We start from the raw sequence: 11,109 nt of genomic DNA, 5'->3' as shown, positions 1-11,109 counted from the left end.
GTCCTCTCTGCGGTGCTTGCTCTGCAACTGACAGAAGCCTTGGAGTCACTCCTCGATGCCATTGGCACTCGGGTACTGTCTATGGTGGATCAGTGCAGGCGTAGTACATTGATACGTGTGCTGCAGTGTCACGCCGCCTTTGGCCTTCGGGACGATGTTCTCGTATTGCGTCTCCTTACGACATTGGAGGAACAGTGCAGTCGTGAAATACGACTAGACATATCACAAGTCCTTACTCTGCTTCAGGCAACAGTTGACTTGGATTTTCCTATTCCTTCAAAGCTGGCTGTCAACTGCTTTGTTTGTTTGGAGCATCACGTTGATCGCATGACGATGGCCCAATTGGGTCATGCCGCACGTCTGGCGGTGGAGGTGGAAATGGGGTATACTGCATCTGTGCATGCTGTGGCAATGCGAGCGTTGGAGCATCGGGAAGCACTACGGACCAATGCAACGTTTCGTGAATCAGTGGAGCTACTTTGTGATGAGTTCAGTGTGGAAATACCGTGGCATATGAGGCCCACTGTGCTGCGCAAGCGTTACCAGGAAGAGAGACTGAACGATTACATTAACAAGCGGCGATTAGCCTCATCAAATGGATTGAACTAAACACATTTGTATATATTTTGGGTATTGAGGCGTGGTGTGCATCCAATTTTGCGGGGGTTGACGTACAACGTGATGCCGCGGAACAATTGATAGGTGGAATGGAAATGGTGGGAGTGTCTTCCGCGTTTTTTATTTTGGCGTAAACACAGACGTCGGATCTGATCCGGAATTATCTTCACCTTTTTTTTTTTGTGTGTGTTTTCTTCTTCCTTGGTTAAATGTGGCTCTTGTGTCGTCATTGAAAGTTATGCCATCAGGAACTGATAACACTGTAGAGGAGGGCACTCTGAGTGAGGAGTGCATTCTGCGTGCCTCGCGTCAGTACGACGTGGAGATGGTGTTTCAGATCTCACTTTGTTCACGAGGTCTCCGGTCGTTGGGTGATGGTTTTGCTTGTTGCCTTGCGCTGGTGCGTGTTGATGTCTCGCGAAACCGCCTCACTAGTCTTGAAGGGATTGCCCTGCTTGCTGGCTCGCTGAGGTACATAAACGCTTCGGAGAATGAAGTGGAAGATCTGGCAGGCGTTGACCGCTGCTCGCTTCTGGAGGAGGTCCGTTTGGAAGGAAACCAGCTGAGCAACGAGATGGCAATTGTGCCTTTGACGCAGCTTTCAAACCTCCGTTCTCTTTTTCTGCAGCGGGAGATGCCTCTCTCTGGCGACACGCACGAAACGCTTCTCCTCGACAACCCCATTTGCCGCGATAAGGGGGCGTATGATAAAATCCTTCAGCGGCATTTCGCTTCTGTCCTCTGCGTCGATGGTCGTTGCTTTCGTCACCCTTTGCCGAGGGAAGTTGTGGCTGAGACTGCGGTGTTGCCATCATCGACTCCGCCACCCTCAGGAACTGCATTGGATAAAAAAATAGACACGGAAGATGATTTGGGCGAGCGTATCTTCGCCAACGCCGTGGCGGAGTGTCGCGCCGCGTGTCGAAAGGCGTTGATTTAATTTAAAAAAAAAGGATGGAAACACGCCGGTGGATGCGAAATGAGGGCAAAAAAAAAAAAAAAAAGGATGAAACCCCGCAGATTCCTCGTGAGTCCTGTTACCCATTCTTTATTGAATATCCTGTTGTTGTTGTTGTTGGTTCTTTTTGTGCGACACCAGCAGGAGGCTTTGAGCCTTTTTTTTTTTTTTTTTGCGGTGCTGCTTTTTGTTGCGTTTTTAAATTTTTTTTTTCTTTTCTTTTCTTTCCCCCCTAATTTGCTGCGGCCTCATCCCACAGAAAGGTGGGTGGCGCACCATGACCGGCAGCGGTAGCGGCGATGCGGAAGAACCGGGGACGGACGGCCGCATTGCGCTGGGCGATCACGTCATCATCACCGGCGGCGGTGTGAAACGAATGGCGTTGGTGCAGGCGGGCAACAAATTGCGCCTCGGCAGCTCGGGGGTGGTGCAACTCGAGAAACTCGTCGGCCTGCGATTTGGCGAGGTGCTCCGGTACGACCCCAAAGACCGCGTGCTTCTCCCAACGAATGCGTATCCCGACCTTGACATCACGAGCCTGCAGCAGCGTCTCGAAGACGCACGTGATAATCGACACCTTGTGGACGATAACCGAAATCAAATTCTTTCAAACGTCGAGATTGCTTCGTTGCGTCAAGAAAAGGGTGTTGACGCATTCTTGACCACCCTCGTGCAGAAGAGCACGACGTTTCACACGAAGACGGCATACTCGCAAGAGAAGTATCTTCGAAAAAAAAAGAAGCGTTACGGTACATTATACAAGGTGGAACGCGTGACACCTGACGCCGCCGCAGAGATTTATCTCCCGACAATCAACCCATCGGATGTGGAGCCGGAGGAAACACGGTCAATGCGGCTTCGCGCTGACACTTTGGCGCTTATTTTGCACCACAGTGATGTGCATAGTGGTAGTCGTGTTCTCGTGTACGAAAAAACAAATGGCCACTTGGCAGCAGCACTGCTCACACGCCTTGGAAACGACGGTGTAATAATGCAAGTGATGGATAAGGTTGCACAGCCCAACGTGTTTCTGGCGCAGGCGATGGGCCTCACTCGCGTGCGGGAGCTTTGGAAAGCCATCCCTCGAAATGATGCTTTTCTTTTTGGCAGGGAAGGTACAGAGGAGGAACAGAATCCGGGAGACGAGAAGAAGAAAACAGGCACTGGGAAAAACAACACCAATAAAGGCAACAAGAAAAAAGAAAATGGTGATATTGAAGGTCCATCGCAGTGGATGCGTGGGATTGACGCACGGCGCATGTTGAAGGAAAGGCCGGCCGACTCACTCATTATTGTGAACGACACAGAATCCGAGAGCTTAATTAATGAACTGTTGCCGTTTATTGCGCTGGGCGGCCACATTGTGGTGTACAGCCAATTTCTGGAGGACTTGTCTGGCGCTTTTGCGAGGCTGTGGAGGGACTGTGTGAACATTTGTGTTTCCGAGACATGGTACCGTCACCATCAAATCCTTCCAAACCGTACACATCCGACAGTAAACATGAGTACCGCAGGCGGATATTTGTTAACGGCGATCAAGACGGAGACGAACGGCATCCCACGGCCACGCCTGGAGGATGTCTCAAAAGCATTTCTGCTGGAGCAGGCGAAGAGTACCGAGACGGATGGAAAAATGTCGTTTAAACGGCCGAGAGAAGAGGGTGATGAACGACGGGAGCAGGAGTGATATTAATTGTTACAGCCTGGGTTCCAGGTGTAGCAGATGTCGAGTAAACCTACGCACTTCATCATTTAACACGTGACCAACTCAAAGCAGGACGCCTTTGGGAGTGGTGTTGCACGTGTGCCATCCTCCCGCCTGGATGAATCAATAATAATAATAATAATAATAGGGATTTTATGAAGATTTATGGTTGTCATTTTTCTTTTCTTTTTTTTCTTTCTTTCTTTTCTTCTCCTACGGTGGCATTTGAAGAGAGCTATACACACAACCCTAAATCCGCGCACAGAACAAACTTGCTGAAAATAATTGCATATAAATCTTTTGCAAAATAAAGGAAGAATTATGATCTACGACGTCAATTCTCCGCAGTATCAGCAGTTCCTTAGGTCAAGCGGCCGCCGTCGCGAGGACTACACAAGAGGTGGAAAGAATGGTCCCGTGGTGAACAAGAAGATCACAAAGGCAGGAGGCGCAGCCAGCACTGGACTGTAGACAAGAGAAACTTGCCTCATAAGAGGTGCTACTCCAGCGCATGAGTAAAATGAGAAAAAGTGAAATTAATCCTATTGGCTGTAAGGGTCTACGACGACGGAGACGACTTCTTTTTTTTTTTTTTTTTTTTTTCTTACGGAACTCTCTTTTTTAATGCTTTTATGATTTAGCTAAACTAGTGAAGAAAAGAATGAAGAATTGAAATCGACTTTGTTTAGACGGCAGTCTTGGTTAAAAAAATCTTAACACTTTCTATCCGCGTATCTACATGTGTGAGTGGGAAAGACATGTGAGAAGTACCTGCTTTTCCTCGGTGTACGCTGCGCCTTTGCTTGTTGGCGTGTCGAACACTCTTTTTTTTTTTTTTTTTTTTGCTTTTTTTCTTTAACGCGTCGGTGAAGAGAGAGAAACATTTGTGATGAAACGCTTTTTCAATCGCTTCTATCTTGACACTGGCATTATTGCTGACCCCAGTCAACGTAGCCTCGCTAGTCGAGTAAGCGCTTTTCTGGTGCAGGGAGCTGTGGCCTTTTCGTTGCTTGGCACGATCGGTGTCGATACCTCGCCTCTTATCGCTGCTGCGGGTGTAACAGGGGCCACAATTGGATTTGCTTGCAAGGACTTTGGTACCAACTTTGTCGCGAGCATTGTGCTGAGCGGTCAACAGTCAATTCGAACAGGGAATCTGGTTTGCATTGGGACTGGCCTTAATGTTGTCAAAGGGAAGGTGGTGGACTGGGACACGCGGTATTTGTACCTGCGCAGCTCGGAGGGCCACCTGCTGCATGTCCCCAACAACATGGTCCTCAACTCCGTAGTGACATGGGAACAAGAAAAGAAGCAGAACCCACATGAAACAGATCTCCCTAAACAAGACGTTGTCAAGACACCTGGAGACAACGCAACCAAGCAGTGAGGGAGTGACCTTTACTTTTCTGGAGTAAGGAATGAGGAATAAGAATGTGTTTGAGAACGTCTTGTGTTTCACCATGTCTCGCTGGGTTTTCTGAACTCCGAAGGATTTGGTTGACTTTGTGGATTCTCCGAGGATGATTACCATTGCTCTTTTTCTCCTGATATGTATTTCTATATATCGACAGCGGCCACGAAGAAAGGAAAAGTTGCAGTGCATTGTGTGTCCCAGAGCACAAAAACAAATAAATAAAAGAAGAATTGTTTTGGCGCCTTTTTTCTTTAGCTGGAGTGGCCAAGAAGGTCAGTCACACATGCACACACACTTTCTCTCTCTCTCTCTCTCTCCCTCCTTTGGTTGTTTCCCTTTTAGCCGACAGCGGCAGCAACAACCCCAGGGAGGGACAAATTAAATATGGCGTCACTTTCATTAAGGCAAGTCGGTGTACTTAAACATGCGGAAGCGGTGTCGCAATCCTTCCCGTTATGTGTCACATATGTTGAGCTGATGAAAGGTGCATACCTTTTCGCTTCGGTGAATGCTGCGAAAAACAGGTGTACTGTGGAGTTTATTTTGGACACCACTAATAATGATACTAATGCTGCGGCTGCGGATTCCACTTTTACCACCAACACCGTCATGATGGATGCCAAATCTCATTCTTCAGCAGCAAGTGAGGTGGTGGAACATGAAACGTTACTTGAAAATCTTCAAAGCAGCTTTCGAATACCAAAGTTCTTTCAAGTGCTGGAAGAAGAGGGAATGATTACGGCGATTGAGCTTGCTTGTGATTACCGAAAGGTAGAAGGCTCTAGAGAAGTCTTACCTAAAAAGAAACGCGCGTTGGAATCTATTTATGTGCATTTGTTTATTGGAACATTCAACGGGACAATCTTTATTTGCAATGCGCTCCGTGGGACAATCATGGCGCTGACGCAGTTTCAGTACCATGGTGTCTTTACACACAGTCGGCTTGAAAAGTCCCAAGAAGATGAGACACCACCGACGTGTCGGAATGAATCAGTCGTTCGTTTCGTTTTGCATGGCACTGGGCCAGATGTACGCTTCAATGCAAACATCGCTCAAAGTACCGCTTCTCTGCCGATATGGACTCTCCACGCGGTGTGCGTCGTCCACAGTAGGGGAAGGGCCGTATTACTAACTCGAAATGTCCTTGACATCTTCCTTTCTGTGGCAGAGCAACGTCTTGATGGAAAACGGCCATACTTTCTCTTGGAGTGGTCGCCTGATAGCAGTATCAGCTCATTTCCTTCTGCTGGACCAGCTGCTCATTTTGCCTCTTGCATAGAATCCGTCTTTATCGTCTCAGAGGAAGAGCGGTACTCTGCCGTGGAGTTGCGGACACAACCGATCACGTCGAATAGTCCTATGGGACGCAATATTCGTGATGCAGCCTTCTTTTTTAGCAACCTTTCGGACACGGCGGCGATTCTCCGCAATGGCCCACAGGCCATGGAATCTCTTATTTTGTGTGGTGAGGCTCCAGCACTTTCCATGTACACCTTTGAAAGTACACGTGCCGCCTTTTCTGCACGGAAAACTGTAAGAGCTGTGGTCTCGGTCCTGGGTGGAATGGCGCGGAGAATATGGCAAAGGTCCTCAGAAAATGAAGATAGGGGTGCAATGAAACCGCAACGTTTAGCCAAGCGACATCAACAAGCGAAGGATGCTTTTTTTGAGGCTGACATAGTGTTTAATGTTGTCCAGGTGGACCCCACCTTTCAATGGGCTGCTTGTTACAGTGAGAGTTCTGGACGTATTTATTTGTATGACTTGATGGGCGGTGCCCTCTGGCGGGTGATGAAGGGTTGCCGTTCTGCCAAATTTCAATGGTGCGTAGCTACCATTGCTGGAAAACGTATGTTATTGCTTGTTGTGCACCTATTACTTCGTTATGCTGTGGAGGTGTACTCTATACGTTTGGGAGAACGCCTGGCAGCTCGCCACGTTCCTCAGGGATCCATTCTGCTTCGTCCAGAATCCGTCTCCTCTGCATTGTCTATCCTCCTACTAACGCCCTCCAGAGAAGTCATACGGGTACATGTGGAGCTGAACGCGAAGAAGGAAGAAGAAATTCCTTCTTCATTTTTATTTGCTGATCCTTCTGCTTTAATGAATGAGGGAGAAAGTTCTTTTAAGACGTTGCGGGAAAAAGGGTACCAAATAATGCCGCGAGATATTTTTATATCAGCATTGCGTTTGCCGCTTCCTACTCCAGTGACAGACGAGAGGCTTTTCTCCGCCTACCGATTGCAGATGAAGAAATTGGAGAATAGCGTAAAGAGTAAATTTTCGCCTGGGGTATCTGATGAACGTTGTTTCCCTATAGGTATGGATACGATAGTGGAGAATGTTCCACGTAACATTACCGCGGCCCAATGTCTGAATTATTTGGAACTGCGACTTGCTTGTGTGACAAATTATCATCGGGCAATGATGTTGAGAGGGTTAAATGATGAAATGCGGCAGCCGGGCATGAAGTCGTCAAATTTGCCAAATAACGAGGCTCTCTTTTCGGAGGAGGGGGAATCGCATCCATCTCTTTTACAGGCAGTGAGTGCAGCTTCGGAGATGCTCTCCAGTGGCGGTTTTCCAGAGTTTGTGCATTTCTTGGAGGATATTCTTCCCTCTATGCAACGGCTATTGGCCATGCATAAGGACGCTCCACCAGAAACTAATTTTACACAAATTTCTTCAATTCCTTTGGATGTCTTTTTAAAACATTTTTATTGTGGAGGGTATAAGTTGGAATTTTTGCGTGACAAGATGTGGGCTTTTGAAAATGCAAGCGATGCAGAGGAGGATATATGGGCTGAGATTGGGGCCGTATTTTACAGCTCTGCTGGCCGTGGCCTCGGCTCTTTATTGCAGCAGTTGGAGGTCTTTAGTGCATTGGGTTTTCAAACTGTGGATGTAGCGGTGATTTCCCTGTCTTGGCTATGTTGTTCTTTTGCCAAGCGGCCTACGTTGGCTTCGTTAGGGTCATTATCAGATCTTGTTTTTTTGTTGAAAACGTGTAATGACGCGGCATTTCTTACGGGTGTGGAACACGTTCCATGTTTTACAACGGGAATTTCTGGTACGAACCATGGGGGAAATGAAGCATGCGTACTATTGCTGATTCTGTGCATGATCATACGTCAACACGAAAAGCCTGTCGGGCATGCTTATTATACTCGTTATTTGCGTTTATTGCGTCAATTGTTGGCGTTTCGAGCGATGCTTCATTGCTGGAAGAGTCAACTTCAAGCATCCATCACGGATCCGGGAAAAAAGTGTTATCAAAGAATACGCATTTGTGGTTTGCTTCCATGCGAGGGGGGTGATACATTGAGTGCGTATTGCTTCGGAATTTTCCCCACCTCTGTGGCTCGGTTTCTGTGTGAGAATATCATGGGGAGAGACGAAATGAAGAGGGCCCTGGGTGGGGTAGACATGGTTGAATTATTAAAATTAATTTCTATTAGGAAAGAAACGTTTGAATTGAATGTAGGGACTTCATGGTATAAGGAACGAACATGGAGTCATGCTGTCTTTTCAGAGCGCGTGTTGAAACCAATTCTATCTGTCACTGCAGCTCTCATGCCCCAATCGCCTCAAGAACGGCCATGGATTCACACAGCAACGCCACAAGAGGTGGCAGGATTAGGTTTGATCCTTGTGGTAGAGTTGGTCCTCCTTGAGTGGGAATTGGAACCTCTTCGTGAGGAGCCTCTGGCATTCATTCAGAAGAATTTGGCCCCAGATGCCAACCTCTTTGAGGGGAGTGACGATCTTGTGAAGAGCCTGGCGCGGCGTCCAAAGGGAAGTCGTTCCACACGTGATTACTTTAACAGTTGTCACGAACTTTTAAAACTGGCCCAAGGCGTTTTGGCTGACATTGTGGGGGATGCGAGTAACTTAGAGAGTTGTGAGAAGGTCGTTGAGGCGTGGTCTTCATTGCTGTCTTATGACAACAACGCACTTTTTGCACATGTGCCTCTTCTCATGCGGCAACAGCTTGAACCTCTCATAAAGTTGTTTCGTACCAGTCCCGAGCCGTTAGTACGACGTATTCGTGAGGTCTCCTCTTTTCTGGACACCATTATGTTTTTTGCCTTCACGGAGGTCGGCACCCAACTTTCTTCCATCGCCTCACCATCCGCGTCTCTGTCAGTTCCGTGGGACTCCATGTTTGACGCGAAGGAGAGAATGCTGCGCCTGCGCCCGGATGGCGACTTTACGGAGTTTCCGGAGAGGCAACAGATGGAGACTAAAATGCAAATGCGTAGCTCATTCCTAAAAGAGTTTGCCTTTATGAATTATAGGAGCACGTATACAGACGGATCTGGTGAACGTGTTGCACAATTGGGAGAAGCATTGGGATTAAATCGTATTGTTGGCGATATATCCCAACTTATTCTGTTTGATGCTGCGGCGCGTCATTTATGTTCAAATACAGAGTTGCATCGTCTACGGAACGTTGTAGCAAGTCGCCATTTGGCTGCTCGCATAGCTGCAGCAGACTTTCGGATTATTGTCGCCAGTTGCTTGAAGTACTACAACGAATTGAAAAGAGGCATTCCAAAAGAAAATCGATTGGAGATTCAAAGGGTCGCACTGAAAATCAAGAGCATGGATAGTGCAATGACGGAGGAGTGTCGCTCTTGGATACAGATGGGAGATGCAAAAAAGGGTCTTGAAACGAGAATGGGAGAGGAAGTGACGTCAAGGTCGCCTCTTGAACATGAAATAGTCGCGTGCCCGAGTTGGTACACTTTGAATGATATTCGCGCCGTTGAACGTAGGGTGAAGGAGCGACTACAACAACCGCGAAGCCCCGAAGCATTCTCTGATTTCAACGCAGTTCTTTTCACTTTGGCATGTGTTGCTGCGGAGGGGAAAACTGAGTTGGAGGGAGTCGCACGTCAAGTCGCCGCAGAACTGCCCGCGGTTTCAAGCCGCCTTGCCAATTTGCTCTGACGCAATCAATGAAGATTCCCTTTCCTCCACCAAATGCATATATATATATATATATATATACGCACCAAGAAAAGAATCTTATGTTTTATTTTTTGAGTTTCTTGTGATTTTTCTTTTCTGTCTTTTTTTATTATTGGCTTGCATTCACTTTCTTTTCTGTTTTTTTTTTTTTTTTTCCATTTCCGTGCGGGTGTGCGCCTGCCCGAGATCTTGGTTTTAGAAACGGAAATGGTGGAGATTTGCTCGGCCGGAAAGGCAGAGGATCGTGAAGAATGTATCGGGATGCACTTTTTTCTCACGGACGCTATTCTCGCGAAAAAGGGCATGAACTTGGGTTTTAGGCGACCACTGGTGTCCCTGAAAACGTTGTACTCGGACTTTGTGGTGCGGGAGTTGTCTCCGTTGTACAACAACGGTGAGCCGCTTGTGCTGGAGCAACTGCCAACGGTCGAGCGATTGGACAGCAAAGTGAAGGCTGTGAAACGACCACGAGAGGAGGAGGAGGCGATGGCTACAGCGTTGGATGCTCAACCGAACTTGTTACTGGAGCATGTACAGGCGCAATTTTCATCGCTACTGGGTCCGGAGGATTTGTCGTCTCTTCTGGAAGCTTTGCGTGCGGGTGCTGATCGGGTGATGCTTCGAGATTCTTCACTGACGAAGGCGCAGCGCACACGGGTGCATGAAGCGGTAAAGAACACACTTGGACCGTCGTATTTCAGTCGCACTGTGGACGGGTCCCTTGTGATTGAAAAGTCAACATCAGTGACAAGAAGGGAGGAAATGCGTCGCTCAAACCCACTGCACCTACAAAAGTTCTTGCACTTCACGCTATACAAGGAAAACATGGACAGCAATCGTGCCCTGCGTGCAATTGCCGGACATCTTTGTTTGCCGGTGCGACAACTCCTTTTCAGTGGAACAAAAGACAAAAGGGCGGTGACTCTCCAGCGCGTTGCGGTTCGGGGCCTTTCGTGCGAGCGGCTCTCTGAAATCAATGATCGGTCATTTGGTCCGGATTGTAAACTGAAGGTGTGTGGTTTTCAGGAGGCAGAGACTGGACTGCGCCTTGGTGATACGATGGGCAATCATTTTCTTATTGCCCTCCGTCTTTTACCAGATAGTACAGAGCCTTCACCTGACATGCTGAAGGTCATTCAAGAAGTTATTGGCTCTGTTGGTGTGGTGAACTACTACGGGCCTCAGCGCTTTGGCACGACGGAAGTGTTAACAAGTGATGTTGGCATCAAATTGCTTTCTGGAGAGTTTGAACAAGCACTTCGCATGATATTTCATTCTAAAGCGATTGTTGAACCGAATCTCCTTCCCTCGAAGGAGGCTGTGGAGCGACGGTCCTTTGATGAGGCGCTAAAGCTTCTTCCACGCTACTGTTTTCAGGAGCGTGACATTCTGAAGCATTTGGTAAAATGCCCCAACGATTTTTTGGGCGCGTTGCACATG

General features: G+C 47.8%; 6 protein-coding genes across 6 annotated transcripts, besides 9 other annotated features; all 6 read left to right on the top strand.

Annotated features, from left to right (window-relative positions):
• Window positions 1–609, top strand: Tc00.1047053504171.10 (hypothetical protein, conserved; the record flags this gene model as incomplete). Its single annotated transcript, XM_801542.1, has 1 exon — window positions 1–609. A coding segment is annotated over one exon (609 nt), but the record flags the coding sequence as incomplete, so codon positions are not given.
• Window positions 1–11,109: a sequence feature (heterozygous, Esmeraldo-like haplotype).
• Window positions 857–1,558, top strand: Tc00.1047053504171.20 (hypothetical protein, conserved; the record flags this gene model as incomplete). The annotated part of the gene is made up of 1 exon (XM_801543.1): window positions 857–1,558. The coding sequence occupies one exon, from the start codon at window positions 857–859 to the stop codon at window positions 1,556–1,558; it is 702 nt and encodes a 233-aa protein (XP_806636.1).
• Window positions 1,781–1,803: a microsatellite.
• Tc00.1047053504171.30 (hypothetical protein, conserved) lies at window positions 1,854–3,263 on the top strand (the record flags this gene model as incomplete). The annotated part of the gene is made up of 1 exon (XM_801544.1): window positions 1,854–3,263. One exon carries the CDS (start codon window positions 1,854–1,856, stop codon window positions 3,261–3,263), a length of 1,410 nt encoding a protein of 469 aa, XP_806637.1.
• Window positions 3,407–3,428: a microsatellite.
• Window positions 3,458–3,494: a sequence feature (T-rich).
• Window positions 3,860–3,887: a microsatellite.
• Window positions 4,106–4,138: a microsatellite.
• On the top strand, window positions 4,171–4,668 carry Tc00.1047053504171.40 (hypothetical protein, conserved; the record flags this gene model as incomplete). The annotated part of the gene is made up of 1 exon (XM_801545.1): window positions 4,171–4,668. One exon carries the CDS (start codon window positions 4,171–4,173, stop codon window positions 4,666–4,668), a length of 498 nt encoding a protein of 165 aa, XP_806638.1.
• Window positions 4,990–5,016: a microsatellite.
• Tc00.1047053504171.50 (hypothetical protein, conserved) lies at window positions 5,080–9,648 on the top strand (the record flags this gene model as incomplete). Its single annotated transcript, XM_801546.1, has 1 exon — window positions 5,080–9,648. One exon carries the CDS (start codon window positions 5,080–5,082, stop codon window positions 9,646–9,648), a length of 4,569 nt encoding a protein of 1,522 aa, XP_806639.1.
• Window positions 9,686–9,708: a microsatellite.
• Window positions 9,732–9,824: a sequence feature (T-rich).
• Window positions 9,877–11,109, top strand: Tc00.1047053504171.59 (hypothetical protein, conserved; the record flags this gene model as incomplete). Its single annotated transcript, XM_801547.1, has 1 exon — window positions 9,877–11,109. A coding segment is annotated over one exon (1,233 nt), but the record flags the coding sequence as incomplete, so codon positions are not given.

Source organism: Trypanosoma cruzi, genomic scaffold, assembly GCF_000209065.1.
Source record: "Trypanosoma cruzi strain CL Brener 1047053517031 genomic scaffold, whole genome shotgun sequence".
In the NCBI taxonomy this organism is placed as follows: Eukaryota; Euglenozoa; class Kinetoplastea; order Trypanosomatida; family Trypanosomatidae; genus Trypanosoma; species Trypanosoma cruzi.
The sequence above is the reverse complement of the archived record's forward strand: the minus strand, read 5'-3'. Positions and strand labels throughout refer to the sequence as shown.